This window comes from Sylvia atricapilla, chromosome 4 (assembly GCF_009819655.1).
Source record: "Sylvia atricapilla isolate bSylAtr1 chromosome 4, bSylAtr1.pri, whole genome shotgun sequence".
NCBI lineage: Eukaryota > Metazoa > Chordata > Aves > Passeriformes > Sylviidae > Sylvia > Sylvia atricapilla.
Genome location: NC_089143.1, coordinates 69,366,900 through 69,389,382, shown reverse-complemented (window position 1 = coordinate 69,389,382; position 22,483 = coordinate 69,366,900). Strand labels below are relative to the sequence as shown.

The window sequence follows — 22,483 nt, the reverse complement described above, 5'->3', positions numbered from 1 at the left end:
GGCCTTGGACTTGTAAAGCCAAAATCAAGCTTGTGACAGCATCCTACATTCTCAGCTGTTCTCAGCACCAAGTACCAAAACCATCTTTCTAGTGCTCAAGTGTGTATACAGGAGTGTGATTTCCCTGCAGGAAGGCTGAGTACTTGGCACAGAGAAATGCTTTCCCTACCTCTCTCCAGGCCAGAAAAGGCCAGGTAATATTAAGCCTCAGAGCATACAGCACAAGACCCCTTATTTTCATGAGGTTTTTGAGTACCAGGGATTCTGGAAGATTTCCTTCAGAAGCCCAGTCCCTAAAAATAAAGCAGTAGTTGTCTCTGCTGCTTTCAAGCAAAAGTAAGGAATTATATTAAGTAAAATAGGCTAAAAAAAGTTATTTACCATTATTCCAATTGCAAAGTTAAATAAGGCAATCAAATTATGAATATGTACCTTGACAAATGAATCCACAAAACTCAGCTCCTTAAATAAAGGAACATATGGATGTGTGCACTCACCTTAATGATGAACCTAGTTTACACAGGCTTCTTTAAACATCCCAAACTCAAAGCCCATAACACCACAGTTGTGTGAAGCAAAAATGGATTAAAATCATCAAGGTGCTGTTGATGTAAAGCACCAATCCCTTATTCTGAATTTTTCTGTGACCCCTGAAACTTAGAAAACAGAGCAAAACACCTCACTTAGGAAAGCAACAGCTGCTGTTGCTTTTAGCACGATGCTGAACTTTAAAGGAATGAAGAATATCTTACTTACCACTAGAAATCAGTCAGATTAATTAAATATAGGTAGGTTAATAATATCAAGTGAAAAAAGGAGTCCTGCTGCCAGCTGGCCACATGGCTGCACAAACGGAGGGCTTTGCAAAGACAACCAGGGATTGCTCTGACACATGCCTGCTTCCCTTTGGCAGCCTCAGCCACAAAGAGGGAGTAGGAAGTGAGTTCTTTCCATTATTTTTAAGCTCAGCAGTGTTGAACACTGGGTTACTTCAAAGGGGCATGGCAGCGAGGTGGAAAAGAAGTGTACACTGAAAAGAACAGCCTGATTAAGTTCTGAAACAGCAGCTAGATGAAAGACAGAGGAGGAAAAATGTTTTAGTCCAATGTTTGCCTGTCTGTCCTGGATTTTAGAGCCTGGCAACCCTACAGCTGACAGGAGCTGGAGCACCCCCGTGTGTACAGTAGCACACTCAACAGTACTTCGACACATCTTTTCTTTCCAGAAACTATGGAACCATGCCAAAAATGACACTTAGTCCGGGAAAAAATTCTTGCACTTCAAGGAATCCACCCTAGTAACTGAGCTTTGGATGAAGAGTTTGGATTCCCCACTAAAACAATCCCGAAGAACAACCAAGTGGACTGGCAAGGTGTCAAATTCTCTGGCAGACAGCAGTATCCCCTCCAGCACCCTGTAAAAGGTGTCAGATCATACTGACACCTCATTCCTGAATGGGACCAGGGCCAACTCACTTTACCTACAGTATTTCAGGCTAATAATCAGAGGGAACTTAGGAAGAAAAAAAACTTTTTCTAAAACCACAACTCTTTTATCAGTACTGGGTTTTGCTCATTTACTTACAATTTCTTTGTTTTCAGCAAAGCCAGAGCAGGAAGCAAACAGGAGAGGTGGAGATAAAGTCAAGCCAGAGCTATAGATCACATTACTTAAATAATAAAGTGTCATTCACAAAAGAATATTGTGCAAGCTTCTTAAAGACACTTCAATCGAGTTTCTCAGAGAACACAGCAACAGGTTTTCTTTGATTTCTTCTCCAGAAATCTCCTTTGGCTCTTCCACAGTTAAGGACTGATTTGACCTGACACACAGTTAGATGTATCTGTGCTCCATTTTGCCCCATCAGCAAGGACTGACAACAAAATAATTACATTATCAAAAAAAAGGCAAACAGCAAAGCTCCGATCCTCTTACCTAGAAACAGCATCAAACGCTGAGACAAGGATTTTAGGACAGACAATATATTCGAACAAAGTCATTACTATAGCTGAGAACAGAGGTAAGCTTTTGGGTAAGCAATGTCTTTTTCCAGGGCACAACCACCAAAGATAACAAGCATCACACCCTGCTCTCAAAGTTCACGCTGCATCTTCAAGACAGAGAATGAAACATGTATTATCCAGCCAGGATATTTTCAGCACTTTTTGAGTTCTGCCAGAACAGAACCCATTCAGGGAACTTGTACTTTCCTGACTTCAGTTCCTTAAGCTTAGTCTCCCTCCTAAGTACATGCAGTGTTCCAACAACTCTCTTCCAGTCCTAAAATAATGCTGTGAGAAATCCACCACCAAATACACTCACTGGAGGAACCTTATTCTCTTTTAACTCACACTGGCAGGTCTTGGGTGTAATTTTTTTAGGTAAAGAATGTGTAAAATAAACATAAACGAATGCAGAACTGCAAATCTAACAAAGCCAGTTTCCTGCATTGAATATATGGGGTCCTGACAGAGCTATGAGGCATTTTCTTCAGTGACCAGTTTCATGGCCCTCTTTATGCTTCCCAAGAAATCTCATGTTATTTTTTACTACACACAAGACATAACTGTTGTCAGCTTGCCCTCTTCCTTAAAGGTGAACAAGTGAAAGGGGAACATGAGCCCCTCTCAGGTGAGACTGCTGAGGAAGAAGAGGTGACTTTCCTCAGCACTGCATGGAGCATCAGCTCCCTCTACCACCTGCTTCCCAGACAAAAATGCACTCCCCTTTGCAAAGTCTTTTTCCAACACCTTCAGATGAGGCAAAACAACAATATTCATTCAGAGAAATCTGTAAGACCCTTTAAAAATCTAGAACATTATCCTACCTGTAATGCAGACCTGGAAAGGGCTTTAACACATACCTTCTGATCTCCTTACCTGTGGATTTTGAATTGTTAGACACCACTGAATGAGATGCTTTTGGCTGCTTTACCTTCAGTTTCACACCTGTTCTGGGAACGTTTTTTTGGTACAAGAATACCCTGGCAGCATCCAGATATAACTCTATCACTGATGTTCTGAGACTCCTAGCAGTGAAAACAGTGAAAGACCTCAGTGAAACATCCCCACAGGTGACGTGCAGTGCTATTAGTAAAATGACATCTGCACTTCCTCTTTTAAACTGCTGATTTTAGCCAGAAAGTGTGTCTCAACCCTATCTGTAAAGTCCTACTAGGCTATCACAACAATTCAAATAAATGCTTCCAAGTCTGTGTAAAAAATTTGCTTCTGTGAATTTTTGTTAGTTTACATCACAGCAGTAGCCTGGAATCTTCTAAAAAGTTAGAGCAAATAATGAATTTCTGATCATTTTAACAAAAAAACCCCAGACCTCTTTACCTTCAGGACTTTAAGGGTAAAAAAGAGGCACTGTATATGAGTCAGTTTTATTTCATTCTCACATGCTCAATTTCTTACGATAATTTAGGAGACAAACCTGGATTTCTGGACTATTGCAACTGCAAAACAACCACCCTTGAAACACAGCTTCCCAGTAAGGACACATTTTTGCTGACCGATCCTTCTTTATGGCCAGCCAGCATTTTATTTGGAAAATAAATATACAGCAAATAAGTACATCTCACTAAACCAGCACGACTTCATCCCTGAAACAGCTCTTCCTGGAGCTCAGTGGGGCTGTTTCTTGAAGCTGTATTTGGTAGCCAAGGCAACCATGATGTCCCTGTAAGGAGTATCCGAGTCAGATTTGGTCCTTGGAATGCAGCACAGCCGGCGGAAGGTGGGAGAGCGCAGCAGGAGGTTGTGGGAGAGTCCCACGAGGCTCGAGGACAGCCAGTACAGAGCCATGGACTGCAACAAGACAAGCACACATCAGCTCCCTGGAGGCAAGGAAAACACCTTTTAGGCATCTCCTCCGGAACCACAGCCGTGGGTTACTCCCAGGTATTGATATGAATGACTCGCCTAAAACACTCCTCTCAACTGCAATAATGGCTTCCGTGTGAAACGTAACTGTCTGTCTCTGAACTCTTCCGGGGAAAAGTGCCATCTACACTGAGGCTTGACAGTTCTTAAATTAATTCATATTAAACTTGCTTCAACTTCTGCATTTGAAAAATTGAGCCAAGTAACTAGATACTATGTTTTTGCTAAGAATACTCTGCAGTAGAAAACCTGGTAAAAATGAAAAGTGTTTGAAGAAAGACGTAGAAATTTTCCTAATTTAAGAACTACACTGGTTTCCATGTGCCTATGTGTCTTTACATAAAGCCTTCCTCTCTTTTTGCAGACTACATGAAGGACTTTAACTCCTTTCAAATCTGCAAAGTCTTCCTCCTTGAACAAAAATATCCCAAAGGCAACAAGACTTAAACACACAATAGACAGAATATCTGATTTTTTTTAAGCAGACAGCAGTAGAAATATTAAACATGTGAGGCCTTTGGGCTGTCCTTCAAGCACCAGAACAGACCAGACACAGGTGATGTCCCAGAGGTCACCTTGGTACTTACAGAGGGCACGGTGGCAGCAATAGGGATCATCACCACGGATATCAGGCGGAAGAAGTTTGTAACAAGCTTCTGGAAACGGGAAACTGGTATTTTTTTTTGGGAAGCAAAGATCTGAAAGAGGAGAAACTCAGTTATAAGCAAGCTCTTTTTGAAACAGCCATACTGAGGATTAACGCCCAGAAATCTCATTAGAGCAACATTCTAAAAGAAACTGTAGTCAAGACTACAGTAAATATTACTGAAGCTCAAGTAGATCTGACACGCTACATCTGACCTGGAGGTCTCTGAACAAAAGACACCAACATGAGAATACACAGACTATGTTTCACTTCAGCCCAGTGCATTTAAAGCAATGATAATCTGCAGCCACCTTTATGTGTTAGCCCTTTGCAGTCACCGCTGCTGGTTTATTCCACCAACGTACCTCCACCACCAGCAAATTCACCAGCCCCAGGGAAAATGGCAAAATCCACGTTGAATCAGGTGCTGTGAGGTCTGTAAACCACAGTACTCCTCCCGAGGAAAACTGTTCTTGTACTACAGGAAAATTTTGAAGAGAATACAGAATTCAGTATAATTTGCTGTCTCGAGTAAGCCAGAACTGTATCATGTGTTCAGTCATAGACCCAAGTTTCTAGGTATGTTTTATCTGCATGGTAAGTATGATTAAAGCAGAAATCCTTGATTTAATGCTCTGCTGCCAATGTAAGTAAGAAAAGTAAGGGATATAAGCTGAGACCCAGCTTAGGTCATGATAGCCACAGACAGGTAAATCTGCAATTAAAAATACTTCCATCTCAAATATTTTACAAGTCAATGAGGAAAATAAAAATGCTGTGACCTACAGGTTTTATATCCTGAATTTGAAAAAATTATATTTTTCTTAGTAACTGTATAACTAGTTACATTTTTTGCTTAAATGAACAAACTATAAATAAACTCTTATCAAAAAAATCAGTGTATAATTTATTTTAATTTAAAAGACCTTCACAAGACATTCACCTTGTCTACAATATTTCACACGGAAAGAAAAAAAATAGATTAAAAGTGAGTGTGCTGTGGCATGTGTAATATTACTTGCTAAAGAGAGTTATCAGACTACATCAAGTTTGCATCTAATTTCAAATTACATCCATTACCTATTATTAATATTAATTAATTAATCAGATTAAGTTGAAACCATATCAAGTTCAAAACCTTGGCAGCCAACTGGTTTTTCCTATCAGCTTGTAGGTCAAGCTCAGGACACTGTGTTCTTTAAGCAACAAGGTATCTGTGGAATAAAAAGCGGCAGTGAGAGAAGATACAGATGCAGCACCTGCTGAGCCCAGGGCACCAACGCTGCAGTTGCGCAGAGCTAGGGACACGCACACCCACATGGGTATCTGCACCCACAGCAGCAGGGTGGCTTTGAAAGGGTGGCAGTTGTCCCGCACGTACAGCTCCGTAACAATCCTCCGCATGTTCTTCGCGAAGTGCAACCTTTCCGGAGAGAAAAACAAAAAGTTCAGAGCTTCGAAACGGGTAGCATCTGAAAGGGAATAGGATAAAGGAATAAATTATAGGCAGGGAAAGAAAAAACTAAGCTGCAACGGCAGAATCTTGCTGCAAAAGTGTTTGTGGGATCTTCCTTCCTGCCAGGCTTCACTCTGGAATGGATTCAGGAGGTGTGTACAATCCCCCTCATACCTGGCCACCTTTTCAGACCAGCCCAGCTGCTTTCCACGCACTGAAACTTCATAGCGAAGGCGCTTGGCAAGTTCCTTAATCTCAGGCTGCAGGTTTTCCAGCTAGCTAAAGAAAACGAGAACTGTTTGGGCACAGGGACAGGTAACAATTGCTTCCTCTCCTCACATCTGTTATTAGCTATCCCTGGTAATTCAATACCTGAACAAGAATTAAACTTATTAATTATCACTGTAAAATTTAGTATCCATATAGGAATTAAACATATACATTGCCATTGTATAATTTAATAACTCTGTGGGCATTACACATATTAATCACCCTTCTATGACTTAATACCAGCACAGGCATCAAACATATTAATTACCACTGAAATTTAACACCTGTACAGGCAGTAAGTAAACGCTTGTGAAGGACATCTTGTCAATGTCTTGTTAAACATCAGTAAGCACTTTTCATCTTTAAACAAAATAACTATGTGAAGGTAACAGTGACAACTAATTAACAGTAACAATCAAAGATACTCTCTTACTACTGCATGAAATGAAGAGAGACTTTTACTCTTTTTAGATTTTATACTTTTTTTAGAGGAAAATTATTTCTGTCACAGCTGAAATCAGGGCAATTCTTAACAAGTATTTTTTTGCTTGTATTCAGGACCTGTAATCAGCTACTTCACTTAAAAAGACACAGCTAAAGGGAAATACTCTCTTTAACGCCACTTCAATGATAAAAGTAAATAAATGACAGTATTAAAAACTATTAATAGACAATGTATATTACAGAATGCAGAATGTGTTATTTACAATATACTGCATGTAATATATAAATATACTGTGTAATACATGATAGAAATATATAAATTATGTATATATAAATGAAAGAGTAATAGAATAAAGGCCATGAGGACACAACTTGCAGTGAACAACGTCCCTACCCACAGCAGAGGAGACCCCATTGCTCAACAGCGCAACAGACACTCACTTTTGCAACCAAAAACAGCACAAAATGTAACGAAATTCTTCAACAAAACCCCAAACGCCCCCAACCCCGCTGCAATAAAAGCACCGTGATGTTTATCCCGCGGCCCCCTCAGCCCCTCCGTCAGTCCTCCCTCAGAGCCCCTCAGCGCTCCCACCTTGGCCAGCAGTCGGCCCTGCTGCGCGGCCAGCGGGAGGGTCACGGCGGTGCGCAGCACGGCGGCCCCGCCGGCAATGGCGGCCCAGCAGGGCAGCCCGGTGCCCTCCTGCAGCGCCGCCAGCCCCTCCTCGGCCCAGTGCACGGGCACGGACGTCGCCGCCCACGCGTACCAGCCCTCGGGGCCGCCGCCGCCCGCCGCCGCTCCCGCCGCCGCCGCCGCCAGGGCCGGCGGGGCCCGCGCGCCCGCCCGCGCCAGCCGCCACATGCCGACGGCTCCCTCTTCTGGGGCGCATGCGCCGCCCGCGCGCCGCCGCCGCGCACCGTCCCGCGGCCGTCATGGCGGATGAGGGCACGGGAAGGGCAGCGAGGGCAGCGGAGTGCCTCACCGCGTCACCTGCATTTTATTGTAACCGGGCTGAGTACGGGACTGGAATAGAGCTTAGAACAGTCCCGCCGCCCTCCTGCCGTGGGCAGGGACACCTCCAACCACATCACAGAACGTGCTGAGTTGGAAAGGAACGACCAGAGTGAGGGTACTCAACACCCGGCCCTGCGCAGGGCAGCACACCGCAGGCCTGCGAGTGTTGTCCAAACCCTGCGTGGAGGTCCAAGGTCTTAGCCAAACCGGCTTTGAGCCCTGCCAGCTAGCCTGAATTTCCCCCTTTAACATTTGTACCCATCACTTCTTGTCCTATCACTACAGCCCCTGAAAAAAGGAGTTCCTCTTGGGCTTACTTGTAGGCCACTTCAGACACTGGAAGTCTGCTGTGAGGAACCCACATAACCTCCTCTTCCCCAGGCTGAATGGCCCCAACTCTCTCAGCCTGAAAATTATATTCAAAGTAATTAATATTTAACAAGCACTTCATCATTCCATATCAGCAGTGTTCTCCTGCCCAGCCAGATTCTGAACTGTCTCCTTACCCCTTCTGTGGCAAGAAGTCAAAATACCCCTTCAACCATATGCACTCTGTACTGTGTTCTCTTTTTCTCCACATTTGTCCTAACCCTGGTTCTGCTCCCTTTACCCAAATAAGCAGCGCCTGCCCACTCCCAAGAGAGTATGTTCCTTGGTTTACTGGACAATTAAAACACATTACGCTGCAGGGGGAAAGGATCTGGAAATAAAAATGGTCCAATTCCCCCCATCCAGGATCTCCTATGCCCAGCCCAGTGTCACAGCATCATGGCCCAGCCACGTTACTGCCCCAGGCATGGATTAAACTGTCAGGTCAGCAAAATACTCTGGAATTCATGGTTGTAATAAACACTGAGCACTATTTCTCAGTGGGATTAATAATTAATAACCCTAAACAGCACTAAAGCCTCCAGCAAATGACTGTAGCACAGGACAAGGGCACTCACCCACACCACAATAAGGTGTGATGTTGAGTTTCAAACCTTTTCCTGAGCAGTTCCTCAACTTTGGGATCTATTTTACTACCACCAGGATGTTTAGGGGATGCAGGAGATCAGACAGCTGGAAAAAGGAACTTGCTTTGATTCAGAGCAGCACCTAAGGGCAGGTGTACAGCCTTGGGTATGCAAAAGGTTTGTGGACACCTCAAATACCACAACAGTTAAAAGGCAGTAGTTTCTGTGGCCAGCTGAGGTGTTTTCTTGGTTTTCAAAGGAGGAACTATAATAAAACCAAGTAATACTTCTTGAATCTGACTTGTAGATCTCCTTTAAATGCTATGTAAGGGAACTGTACAGGGATCCTGACTGTATCTGTGTCACTGCTCACCCAGCCCAGCCTCACAGGACCTACCTCCTTCATCTCCTGCTAGTGCTGTGCATAAGTGACAGCTCCAGACAACATGTACAGGAATTCCCACTTGGGGAAATAAACCTTGACCAAATAAACCTTCATGGGCCTTATTTTGAAACAGACCCACCTTTGGAGCCTTCATCAGGAAAGCTTTCCTCAAATGTCAAATAGAGAATGTATGTATTCTCAAAAAAATCCAACACACTTTTGGAAAACATCCTCTAATAATCCCTTAGGGTGTTGTTGATTTTTTTTTTATATAACTTCCTTAAATTACACAAGTAGAAAAGTTATGCTTATTAATAGTTTAATGTATGAAGGAAACATCCAGATTTCTGAATATGAAGGTACATATCTCACATTAATTTAAGTCTACATAAAGTAGAGCCTCTATAACTGACATACTGAAATTTACTTTCTGCTTAGCCATTTGTTATGTAAACAATTGTACATTTATTTGCCATTCTAAAACTTCAGGATCAAGTTTACATAATTTTGCTAAATTTCTGTGTTTGCTCAGAAGCAGTTTACAGTACTAAAACCAACCAGCCAAAGAACAGCTTCAACAGAAAGTTATGAAAAAAAGAAAAAAAAGAAAAAGAAAGAAAAAAAAGAAGAAGAAGAAGAAAAAAGGAAAAAAAAAAAGGAAAGGAAAGAAGAAAGTCTAACTAAGTTGAAACATATGATGGTGGGGAATGGGTGGTCACAATGTTCACAGAAAAAGGTCAGTTAGTAAGTTCTTCTGCAAAAAGCCTACACACTTCAGTCAAGCACATCAGTAGAATGATCTGGGAGCACATAAACTGTTTCTGCCAATTGTGGTTTCCTCTGCAAAAAAAGGAGTCTCAAGGCCAGCATGTTGATCCCACTCAGCCCAGTTGGTTCATATGCACACTGTTCATGTGAGGTGTCCAAGTTCCAGTCCACACCTGCAAGAGAAACCTGCGTTAACACTGTGCGCTCTGGGCTGCTCCTAGCAGGGCACAACTCACAGGGACACTGCATGGCTCACCATTTTTCCTGTCCAGGACAACCAATAGGACCCTGGGTGTGCAGCTAATGATTTGCAAGCCCAGTTCCTGAATCCCTCCACTCCTGGAGCCAAGGGACTTGCTGTCCTTTTGACCTTAAGTTTAGACAAACAAGAACTTGATTTCTGCCACCTTACCTAACACCTTCAATTCTGGGGAAAGCCAAGTCTAACCAAGTAAAGCTTTCTTTGGGGGACAAAATTTCCTCATTAAACCAGGAATCATCTTGCGAGACAAGAAGCCATGTCAGAGCAACACCTGAACTGTGGCCAAATCCCCTTCTCCCTCACACCTATAGTCTACCAGAGCTGGGAGCTGCTCCCCACGGCTTGGATCATTCCCAAGCAAATTAAGCCCAGAAACACCTTTATTTAGTAACAGTATAACAGGGATCAATGTCTAATTAAACATAATCATAGGATATAACCTAACCAGAGCTACTGATGTTCCATTATAGTATCAGCTCCTGAGTACGAACAAGAGGTTTAGGGGAATTAATCTCTCTGCCTAAATTATATTTAGTGGACAAGTCAGGCAAGATCAGAGCAACAAAGAGCTACTTAATCCCTTCCTAAAGAGCTGCTTTATGCCCTTCCTCCTTGTGCTCCTAACACACAGTCACAACATCCTAAACTACAGAACCCAGAAGCAGTCCTGTTGCTGTGTTTCCTGCTTGGGAAGGGAAAGCTTAACTAACAGCACATAAATTGGCTTTTCCCATGAAATTGTGCCCCAAGATTTCTTTTCCCAAATGCACAAGTGCACAGTTAGGAATCATGATACACTTCGAGTAAAATAGAATGCAAAAAACTGGAATAATTACCGTCTGAGGCCCATTGTTTTCTGTGGAATTTGAAACCATCTTTATCAGCGAGTTCCAAGATGGGTCAGCAGCATGAGGCCCGTTAAAGATGGGGCCTCCAGTACCATCTGTGATGGGGGCTACAGGAGGAATTATGGCATTCCCATACACAGAAAAAGGCATTCCCTGTGGGGAAGTAAAAGAAACAGTCAGGATGCTTTCATGAATGCTACTACTACTGCACAGACAGAGGGACAAAAGGGGATTCATGCTGCATATTGGGGCCAAGGAGGTCATTACCCCGACTTTCGGGAAGTCCATGTATCCTGCAGGGACGGGCTGATGGAATGTACCAGAAGGTGTTACAATTCCCGTGCTGTCTCTCTCCATGGCTTGGTGCGAGAACACGCCTGGATCAGACATGGGCCTGTGGATCATGTGGCTCCCCATTCCGCTGTGACACCAGTCCACTTTATCTGACAGCACAGAGACACAGCGTTATCCACAACATCCCTCACTGCCTGCTTTCCAGCCTCCAAGTTTGCCAGCCTGCAGCTCTCAGGCTTCCACCTGCACCAGAGCTCAGAAGCACACGGGATGGAGAATACCAGGAACAGCACGTGCAGCCTCCAGGCCAAGAACCCTGAGCCACTGCCAGGACTTTGGGACAGTTACCCGCAACCAGAGTGTTGCCTCTGCAACTTTCCTCCATTTGAGCAGCAAAGCTGGAATTTGGGCTAACTCTCCCTCCTCCAAAAACCTCAGATCCTCCAAAAACCTCAATTCCTCGTGCCTTTGGTGCTATGGAAAGGGTATGTACACTATGAAGACTATTTGCTCTACTTCACTATCATTCTTCCATTAATTATTTAATATTCTAAGGGACACAGAATTATCTGTGCAAACCAAAACCAGCAAATTATCAGCTGCAGACATGTGCTCATGTCCTAATTCTGTGAATTCATCAGAGGCAGCTTGGTATTTATTGGTGCTACAGTTCAAAGCCCAGACATCCAAAAATCCAATCCTCAAAACAAAACATAAGAAAATTGCATTTGGAGAAGGGGTAGAGAAACACTTCTGAGGCACCCTAATACTCAAATGACAAAGAGACAATCTCATTGTGAACTGAAAATCAGTGTGCTGAAGTAGTTGACCAAAGCAGAAAGAAAGCAGCGTCCCAAAAGCCAAGACAGACACAAAGGACAACTTTTACAGTCCCACAATGCAAACAGTGAATTTTTGAAGCTTTATCTGGGAAAAGACCACTAGTGAAGTAAAAGTAAGGGTTGTATTTGGAGAAAAATTCCAGCACAGTCAATCAATTAAAACCATGAGCTGTCTGGACTCGGTCAAGGAGCAGAACAGATTGCTCTGAGAGCTGGAGCAGTTCCAATCCTTGCAGGTTTTCCAGAGGAGACTGGAAAAAGCCCAGAGCAATACAGGCAGAACTCACAGCAAACCTCATTTTGTGCAGGAGGCTGGCAGGGCATCCAGAGGTCCAATCCAACAGTTTCAATATTCATACCCCTCATCCCAAGCAAAAAACCCTAAAGAAACTAAAAATCAACTCCCCACAAAAAAAACCAAACCAAACCAAACCAAACCCCAAACAAAAAACCCACCCAGTCAATATGAAAAAAGTTCATCAGTCTCCCAGAAATTGCATCCAAGACTCCTGACAAATTTGGTAAGAAAAGCTGTAACATCACTTAACTGAAATTGTTAATAAATTCTGAAATACTAAATTCTATGTGACTCCCGAAGAGCCAAGAGCCTTGTGCTAAAAGAAGGCAAATGGCTGAAAAGGACAAAGGAAACCCAAATGTGGAATACTATCACTTTATAAAAGCACCATCCTCAACACAAAAAGTGTTACCTTAGCTACAAATTAAGTATTAACTCCTACTGTACAAACAATCTCTTTATCAACACAAAGCACCAGATAGCTATCTTGTGACACCTTAATTTCTCCTCTTCCTAAATTCAATGATCCTCACTGTGTTCATCCCTGGAAACCTTGTTTTAGTTTTTCTTGCTCTTACTTGGAGTACCAAATCTTCACAGCCAGGACATTTCAGAATCCCTGAGGGTTTCAGAAACTTTGTTAGAACAATTAAGTGGACAGGAAGGCTAAGAGAAATCCTTGGTCCAAATCCTTTGGAAAGAACATTTCTGTGTTTTCAGGCACTCACTTCTGCATCCTCCTGAGCTAAAGACAAGTTTGGCAAACACACCACTGTGATCAATTCAAGTGCATCTATGAACAACACATACCTTGACTGCCACCTATACCTTCAAAGGACCAGATCCCACTATGTCCCACTGGGGCAGCCAAGTTGCTCCCAATTACAGAAGGAGTAGATGTTCCAGTTTGTCTAATACGTGCAGACCGTTCAGTCCCAATAGGAACAGGAACTTTTCTGTCCTGAGAAACGTTACTGGGTTTTTCTGATCCCAAGGACACTGCTGAAGGGGTGGGAGAGGGTGCTCGTACTCCAGAGGACACAGACTGAGCAGGAGATTCTGCAAGGAAAGCAACAGGAGCACTTAGTGATGGCAGCCAGATCCCACAAGCTTATCCTTCAATGTCCAACAACTGACAATGGCGAGCTGGTTAACGCCAGATTCATCCACCTCAGGATAATTTTATTTCCAGACCACAGAGATACTCTCCACTGATTTAGCCCCTTATATAAAATGCTTATCACAGCTTGGCAGCTCAGCCACTGGAGGACACACACCTCAAAACCTTAACTAAGCATCACTGTTTATCAGCAACAGAGGATTTGAGGATTATATCCTAAACAAGAGATGAAATAAGCCCACATAAACCCATGGTTTTGGTGGGTTTGGTTTTTTTTCTTCTTCTTCTTTTTGATTTGTTCCCTGAGGGTTTTTTTTGGTCATTGTTTTTGCCAATAAAACAGACGCTCCCTAAATAAACCAGCACTCAACAGCTTATTTGTTTTCTGTCCAAAAAACTCCTAACTGCAGGGGCCAATGGCAGAGGAATGTATCAGAACCTGTCCTCAGGATTTTCTCCTGGAATTCCTTAGGCAGTTCTGCAAGATAATTTTATATATACAGCAGCTTCTAAGCAGCTTCCAGCTGACCAGAACTCACCATTTGATGCTGATGAACATGGAGGCAATAAACTAAGAGGGGAAAAATGCTGTCTGTTAAAATTAGCAGCTGCAGGCGCTCCACCCAGCGGTGCCCCGGGCGCATAGATCTGCCCTCCCGACAAGTTCGAGGCAAAGGTTCCCAGATGTGTAGAAGAAGGTGTTACAGAAGCATAGGGAGAATCCATATTGACAATACCTACAAGAGAAAACGGGCACAAGTGACTCCCACAACTCCATCAAGAAGTTGCCCTTAGATACTGATTTTTTTTTTTCATGGAAATGAAAAGGAAAAAGGGAAAACTTTTATCCAATCCATCTTTGGGGGTGTATGCTACAATTTTCCAAAGGGAACTGGAGTATTAAGCTTCAAGTCTATTCAGTGTGTGGCAGTTGTTGTGCATACCTAGTTTAAGAACGGTTCTTATTTCATTAACATCAAATGACATCAATTAGCCAAGATATTAAAAACACAAGAATTACTGCTCCCTTCATGTCGTCTTCGATGAAGAAAGGGAGAAATAAAATCTTAGGGATCTAAGACTTATGCATTTATATATCTTAGGGGCCATACTCAAAATGCTGACTAGTATATCAAGATGAAAAAACTCCATCATCTTCACAAAACAGGAAAAAAAGTGCTGATTGTATCTCTCAATTCATTAACACCTGAGTGGTCCTACGAAAACAGCAGAGATGGTCCAAACTGTTTATGTACTTTCTGGAAGCTACATAACAGGTACTGTGAAAACCCCTTGGCCTCTGTTTTGGGCAGAAAGCTCAACATCTCACTAAAAAACTCAGGTAGTCAAGGAAATTACATTTTTTGGATCGAATTTAGTAATTAAGTGAACACACATTTTCTGAGTTACAAGTTCACATCAAAGTACCATTCTTTTTACCATCCTAACCCTAGGAAGATGCTGCGTAATTTCCTGCAGCCTCAGGTCAAGGTATCTAAACTAGGACAGTCACTATCTGGTAGGGAAGGGAGATGGAAATAAGAGTGTTTTATTATCTCAGTTATCGGAGAAGAACAGACTGGAATTGCAAAAACACTACACAGTTACTTGACAGGGCACTTAAAATGAACTCAACTTGGCTTAAAAACCACAAGAATAAACTGCATTATTATAGTATGGACACAAGCCAGAGACTTACCTGAGGGACTTGGAGCTGGCCTCTGTAACGGTGGCCTAAAACCTGGGGCTTTGGAAGTATCAGACTGATGTAACGGATCTGAATTTGGCAAAAATGAGGACTTTGCTGATAGCATGGATTCTGGTGTTGTCTGAGAGGAAACGACAGACCCACCCCAGAAGGCATGAGCAGACGTGGGGCTGTTCTCAAACAATGTACTAAAGGGCCCAAAAGGCAGAGTAGCACTGAAGTTGTTCCCCATGGGCTTGTTCGCCAGGTGGGCTGAATTCTGAGAAGCACTTTGTGTACTTAAGGTAGAAGGAAGCTGCACTGAAGAAGGAACGCTGTGGGGCCTTTTGATGTGGTTAACGTTGAGGACTGCGACAGAGGAGTTTTGCACAGGAGCTGGATTCTTGGGGACGCTGCCGGTTCCATGGACCGGTCTGATGGCTGGGGTTTCCATCTTGGCTGTGGGCTGAGCAGACCCCAGCGACGTCTGGGACACAGGGTAGGTCATCGGAGCATTGCTCGAGCCTACCGCGGGAGCAGATGAGCTCGTCGCTGCTAAATTTGGAGGCACAACCACGCGAGGATCTGGTGCAGGAACCTGAGGTTGCTGGAGAGGGGGCCTGGCCTCTGGCAGAGGAGCTCCTGGGGGCTGCTGATGAGCAGGATGCACAGAGGAGCTGCTGGTTCCAGGATTGGGCTGCCTGTTGCTGGTCGAGCCGCCTGCATCCACCGCAGGCGGGCTCCCTGCTTCTGGTTCAGACAGAGGTGCACCTTTATTGGGAGAGGCTACCGTGCAGTCGGGAGGACTGCTCCTGGAGACACCTGCCGGCTGCGCAGGAGGAGAAGGAGATGAGGGGGAAGATGCAGGGTAGTGTTCTTTGGCAGTAGGAGTTGGATAGGTGGTGTTCGTGAGCACTGTGCTTGTGTTGCTTGCCGTGGTTGTCACAGTGGTGGTGGTGGCATTGGATGTCTTCACCACCGTGACGAACAGCTGCCTCCTGACCGAAGGAGAGCTCGGGTTTCCGCTCGCCGAAGATCCAGGCACAGTAGAAGCCACTGAAGTTGTCGTTGCCGTGGGACTCGTCGTCAAAGAACTTGCCGAATTCACCTGAGAACCACTGTTGTTCTGGCTGTTATGGCGAGGCACCATGTGAGGTTTCGGCGAGTTTGTGGCTCTCGCAGGGCTCAGCGGCCTGACGGGAAACGGACCCCACGTCGACTGAGCTGGTGGGAAGGTACCTCCGAAGTGCGTCATGGGCAGCCGAGGCGGACGGATCTGCTGGAAAGTCTGAGCAGCGAGGAGCGCGTGTGCAAACTGCGGAGGAGGATACGCCAACGGAAGAGAAACTTGGAAACCAGGCCGCACGTTGTTCACAGGGTTCTTGATGCTTTTGTGAGTGGATGCTGAGGAGATTGCAGGCACGGTGAGCGCAGAAGCGGTCTGAGATGTTGACGAAGCAGCTACGGTGGTCACTTTGATGCCCACAAGAGAACTGTTAGCAGCTGTAGTGGTGGCAGGTGTTGAGGACCCTATTTTGGAATTTACGGTTGAACTTTTCAAACGGTTCTTTGGAATAAGTTCATCGATTTCCTTATCTGGATCCTTAATCAGAGCACTGATCAGCTGTGTGGCCTGTCTGGTTGATTCTGTGCCACCCCTACAAAAAAGAAGGACAGGGAAAGTGCATCTAAAGCATTTACACACATTATAGCCAAAGACCTCCCACACTCAATCCAGCCTATCTTCTATCACCCTAACACAAACAGGAAGATAACACTCTATCCAGACACTGAGCTTGGCACAGTCCTGCTGCAAAAAATCACTCAAGAAGTTCAAGTTGAATACTCCAAATCCCAAAAAACTCACATGGATAAAATATTTGCTTCCCTAAATATTTCTTCGTATTTCACCATGTAATAACAAGCCCAAACACAGAATGCCAACATTTTGTGTTTCACTGTATCTCACAAGCTGTCTTTTGAACCTGCTGGTGGTTGTACTCTGTTTACCCACTCCATTCATTTCCCATGCTTTCAAGGGATCTTCCAAGGAACAACCAGATGAAGCCCCTAATTTTCCTATGCAGACAAACATTCTACAAGGAGAAAACAGCCACAGGATGGAGCTAATTCAGGATCCTGCTCACCTTATTGTGATTATTCGGTCTCCAGTTTTATCCTTCTGTTTGTCAATGTCTATGTGTGCTCCCGTGCACTCCCGGATCGCGTTGATATTACATCCTCCTCTGCCAATAACTCTGGAAATCACAGTTGATGGGACAGAAACCTTCTTGGATCTACATAAAAAAGAAACAATATTAAGTAGGAAACACTTCCATGGCAAGAAGCTGTGGGCAAGCTGATCAAAAGAACACTGTATTTTTTGATTCAACCTATACAGCAGCAACTTTGTGAAATCTCAAACCCACTAAGAAGGTCATTCAGTAAATCCAAGGAAAGCTACACAAAGGACAGCATCAAAGGGAATTAGGGGAATTATTCTGCTCACCTTCTCACAACTTCCTTCCAACCTTCTTCCCTTTTCTGACCACGTTTAGGACTAGCAATGGTTAGCTTTCCATTTGGAGAAGAAAGGGGAGAAGGAGCGGATTTTGTGCAAGTAGACAAGGAATTACTCGTCACTTCATTAATGACTTCAGACAACCTGCAAAAGGAATTAAATGCTGTCATGTGGGGGAGAAAAAAAGGATGACTTGTACCTTGCATACAAAGTCACGGGAACTTACTTGATGGATGACTTGCCAGGGACAGCTTTCCTCTCCTCCTTTGGACAAGTGACAAGCACTGACGGTTGTTTTTTGTTGTTCTGTGTGTTAGTGACAGCTGTGGAGGAATGATTGTCACTTTTGTGGCTGCTGTTGCTATTGCTGCTCTCATCGCTACAGCTGGAGATCCTCATATTGTCACTGTCACCACTCTCACTAGTGCTGCTGCTCTTGGATTCCCCATTCACCTTCTCAGGTTGGCTATAGGAAATTGGAAGCTGATCATCAAATATAATCTGAACATTATCGGGGGTTACTTTGTTTTTCCTGTTTTTCCTCTTGGAGCTTGTTGTGGTGATAGTGTTATTCCTCTTCCCATGAGAACCTGCTAATGTCGTCCAGGTTGCAGATATACCTATGGTGGTCGTGGTGGTAGCACTGGGAGGCTCCATCGGCACCTCAGGATCATCTGATAGAAGAGTAAAAAAAAGCAGGAGTAATTTAGCTGGTTTGAAGAAACCTGACTATTTTGCTTTCCAAATCACGCCTGTCCTATCAAACAACTTTAGGACTATTTTACAAACCTCCAAGAAACACACAAACCCCTTGACTATGGGACATCTGTAAATCTATTACAGACGTCATACCAAATTTCATTCTTTTCTTGGAATAATTGCAGTAATCACCTTCAGCTTTTAACTTCTCTTTCTCCTGAGCAGCTTGAAGTTCAAAATTCTCTTTATTTTTTGCCTCTATTTCTTCTAGTTTTCGCCTTTGTTCTTCTTTTTTCTTCCTCCTTTTCTCTTTTCTCTTCTCTCTTTTGGCAGCCAGAGCCAGTCTCCTGCTTTCTTCCCTTAGCTACAAGTCAAGCACATGGAACAGCATTACACGATGTCCCATGCATTTAAAGAAATCCAAAACCTTTTTATTTCCTTGGACTTTTCTGTTTTGTTTTTACTACAGTACTATGGTTTTTAGTAAATTTATTTTTTTAATATTCAGGACACAAAACAGGGATTAGATCTAGGATCCACATGAGTATGACTAGAAAATGCCCTGCTCATTTTTTTGACAATTCATATTCAGAAATCCCTCTTTCAGTACAATACTGGAAAATCCTTCTTTCAGTACAGAGAAAACAGTTATATAGGCATTTCCTGATCCAATGTCTCTGAATAATAGCAAAGTTCAAAGATTACCTGAACAAAAAGGTGCTCAGCTCTAGACACTCCAATTATGATGATTACACACACTCCTATACCCCAATAACTACTTTTACCGACCTTATCATCCTGAAGGAATGTGAAATTGGAATTTTAAGAGAGAAATATTCCCAGCTGCAACTCGTTCCACTTGCCTTCTCCAAGTCCAGTTCCTCTAGTAGAATGCTTGCATTTTTGTTGGCTTCTGCAGCCTGTCTATCTTTGGCTTGAACAATTGATTCCATACACAGGTGGCACTTCTTCAGCATCTCCTGAAATGACAAAGTACATCGAGTACAAAGTGCCATGTGTTCTCATTTCCTGCTGTTTTTCCGCAAAAATTCCAATGGGACTTATGTTCTGGCTGAAAGCTGGTGGCCAATAAGCTAAAGAAAATTCGTAATACTGTCTCTGAAGCTGAGACACAATACTGTTCCTTCTCAAGTATTTCCTTCCCTCCCATCTTACCTTATCAGTAATGGTTGCTATGTATCTCATGCACTCCGAGTCGGATGGGAACTGGTTTACCTCTTTCACCAGGTAACGCACCACTTTCACGTGACCCTGCAAAACAAATTTCAAGGGCAACACTTTCTATCAGACCAGCTGCCTTCTCAGCTTACAGAGAAACACTTCAGTCCAAGCACTCCTTGCCAAATATTTATTTGCAAGTCCTCAACACATGAAGCTCTCAACACTTTTTTTGAGATCTTTCTCACCTTCTGAACTAGTGAGGCACATTTCTGACACCAGAGAAGGCAAGTAATTACCTCTTGTCATGTTTTCATTACTCCAGAAGTACTTGCACAGACTTGTGCCTTTTTTGGGGCAGTTTTCAGATGCCCATCTCTAACAGCTTTAAAAGCTACGGGCTTCTACAGTCACCTGCAACGTTTCTGGTACTGCGACACCTCAACTATACCCTCTTAGTAACAGAAATCATCTGTAGACACAAATCAGGCTAAACTGCACTTTTTTTGACCGAAGTCCTCATTCCTTTTGCACAGGTACCCAATTCTATTTTCCCCCAGTTCTATTACACAGAAACACACTGCAATTTTCACCCCTCACACACACCAGAACCAGCCTCAATACATGGCTTGTAAAGCGAATTGCAATTAGAACTGAACACCTACACAGGTGACACACGTCTGTTTCTGAAGATTAAATGCCAAGTATTCAAATTAACTGACATATTTAATATGTAGCTCCTGCCAGTATGTTCCACTCCTAACAGCTCAATAGGAATGAGCAAGACAATCCTAGCTAAGAGCCAAGCCGAACTTCACATTCTACCTTTCGGAAGGCTGCCATGAGAGGAGTTATTTTCCTGTTATCAGCTGCATCCACGTCAGCTCCAGCCTGGACCAGCAGCTGGACAACATCAAGATGCCCCCCATTTGCCGCCAGCCACAGTGGGGTGTTACCCTTCTTGTTCCGCACGTCGATGTGAGCTCCCCTACAAAACCAAACATATTCCATCAAAAGCCTGCATTTAGGCAAAAGAAAGCACTCTGACTGCAAGAAGAACTTCATTTGAGTACTTGAGATAAATTAAATTATGTAGTAAAAGTCAACAGACACATAAGAGTCTTTCCCATTTCCTAACCCTTTACTGGATATTTGGAAATATTACTGTATATTGGGAAAATGAAGTCTAAATACAGCCGTTTTCTTCTTTAAGCTGTTCACTTGCAAACACTGTACCTGCTAATGAGGAGCTCACAGAACTTGTAGTGCCCTTTGTCTGCTGCAATGGTTAAAGCTGTATCTCTGGATGAAGGTACTGGGGGAGCATTGACATCTGCACCTTTGTCCAGCAGGACCCTGCCCACTTCTGCATATCCCCCAGAAGCTGCTTCCATTAACGGTGTGAGACCAGTCTGGGGCAAGCAAGCAGGAAAAAGAAGCCATTAGTGGGGGGTGAGTGGCTTCCCTGAGACACAGTATTTACTTAACTTATAAACATAATGGATTACTGCCTTTACATTTGTAAGCACCTGAAGATGACTCAACACTTCATTTAAGAAACATTTTCTGATGAGCTTTGCAAACACCAAAATCTTAGCCCTTAAATGCAGCCATTTTTTTCTATAGAGTATCTGGTTCAGTTCAGTTAACTGGACTAGAGAAGCTGACTTGCACAAAGGCAAGAAAATCAGGTAACAACAGACACGACTTACAAACACCTCTCTCTGGAGCCCCCTCCAGCTGTTTGCTCTTTACCTTGGCCCTGTGTTCCACGTTAGCTTTTCTATCAAGCAGCAGGCTGACCACCTCAGTTCTTCCCTGAAAACAGGCCAGAGTCAGAGCTGTATTCCTGTTGGTCTCAATCTGGGCATTTATATCAGAGCCCATGTCCAGTAACAGCTTGACAGCAGCAGTGTGCCCATTCATGGCTGCCAGCATCAAGGGAGAAATGCCCAATTTGCTACCAGTTCTGAAAGAGAAGGAAGAAAGAACCAAAACTGCTTTAAAGGTCATTTCAGAAGTTTGATTATAATAAAGTAATGAAGGCAGAGTATTCTCACAAGACTGAAAAATCAGCTTTATACCAAGATCTACTGAAGCTACAAAAGGTTGTCCACAGCAGCATCACCCAGGACAGGTACTTCTACTTAGAGACACCACATACTGTTACTTTTGATTGCTTCAAATTGAAGGGCATCTCTTAGGAGGTGTGCTTATAACTTAAAACCTGTGCTTGACACTTTCCTTGTACCTGTGTGGCTGACACCTCAGCTGTTTTCTACCTCCCAATAGACGCAAAAGTATGGCATAAATGCAGACACATAAAGAAAACTATGCAGGGAAAACACACACACTTTCCTCACGTAACTCACAACCAAGCACATGAGATAAGGGCTGTAAAGGGAACTTGCCTGGAATTGATTTCTGCCCCAGCATTCAGCAGAATCTTGATAATGTTCACGTAGCCACCTGAGGCAGCGAGGCTCAAAGGTGTGTAATCAGACACATTCCTGTGCTCCTTGTTTGCCCCTCGAGCTAGCAGCAACTCCACCACCTGCAGTGTTTCAACAAATAACATCTGGTTTTCTCCCAAACTTGTGAATCTATCCAAGCAAATGCTTTTTAGACCTAAATATTCTGTTGGAAGACATCAGTGGTAAGAAAGCCGCTTTAATCAGTTGCTTCGCTATACCCTTTGCCTTCATGACCAGATGAGGCAATATCTGCGTTCCCAAGGCCACTGCAAAACTTCCTTGGAAAAAAATCGATCATGACTGCTCTTGAGTATACCAAATCCAACAGCAGTGTAAGAAAAAGCAGATCTCTTCATGTTTATTTCAGCTGTCTTTAAAGCCTGCCAGACCCAGACACTCAGTTTCAGCATAGTGTACAAAGTACTCCTGCTT

At 43.5% G+C, this 22,483-nt stretch overlaps 2 protein-coding genes across 5 annotated transcripts in view; both read right to left on the bottom strand.

Annotated features, from left to right (window-relative positions):
* Window positions 1–3,376: 3,376 nt before the first annotated feature.
* Window positions 3,377–7,715, bottom strand: COX18 (cytochrome c oxidase assembly factor COX18). Its single transcript, XM_066318271.1, is given in 6 exon segments — window positions 3,377–3,812; window positions 4,475–4,585; window positions 4,899–5,011; window positions 5,793–5,956; window positions 6,164–6,264; window positions 7,299–7,715. Coding segments are annotated over 6 exon segments (1,074 nt in total). The 5' UTR covers window positions 7,701–7,715; the 3' UTR covers window positions 3,377–3,629.
* Window positions 7,716–9,361: 1,646 nt separating this feature from the next.
* ANKRD17 (ankyrin repeat domain 17) overlaps window positions 9,362–22,483 on the bottom strand; it is a 70,992-nt gene continuing 57,870 nt past the window's right edge. For 3 of the 4 annotated variants that reach the window (XM_066318266.1, XM_066318267.1, XM_066318269.1), the window contains exons 19-34: window positions 21,989–22,131; window positions 21,333–21,546; window positions 20,814–20,989; window positions 20,403–20,565; window positions 19,575–19,670; window positions 19,262–19,378; window positions 18,591–18,762; window positions 17,926–18,373; window positions 17,688–17,843; window positions 17,326–17,475; window positions 15,191–16,836; window positions 14,031–14,228; window positions 13,182–13,430; window positions 11,205–11,380; window positions 10,926–11,090; window positions 9,362–10,000 (exon numbers count right to left, since the gene is read on the bottom strand). In XM_066318266.1, the coding sequence (XP_066174363.1) occupies window positions 9,941–10,000; window positions 10,926–11,090; window positions 11,205–11,380; window positions 13,182–13,430; window positions 14,031–14,228; window positions 15,191–16,836; window positions 17,326–17,475; window positions 17,688–17,843; window positions 17,926–18,373; window positions 18,591–18,762; window positions 19,262–19,378; window positions 19,575–19,670; window positions 20,403–20,565; window positions 20,814–20,989; window positions 21,333–21,546; window positions 21,989–22,131 (4,329 nt within the window). In that variant the 3' untranslated portion in view covers window positions 9,362–9,940. Of the gene's footprint in view, window positions 10,001–10,925; window positions 11,091–11,204; window positions 11,706–13,181; window positions 13,431–14,030; window positions 14,229–15,190; window positions 16,837–17,325; window positions 17,476–17,687; window positions 17,844–17,925; window positions 18,374–18,590; window positions 18,763–19,261; window positions 19,379–19,574; window positions 19,671–20,402; window positions 20,566–20,813; window positions 20,990–21,332; window positions 21,547–21,988; window positions 22,132–22,483 lie in introns of those variants that run through there. The other variant, XM_066318268.1, reaches the window with a different exon arrangement.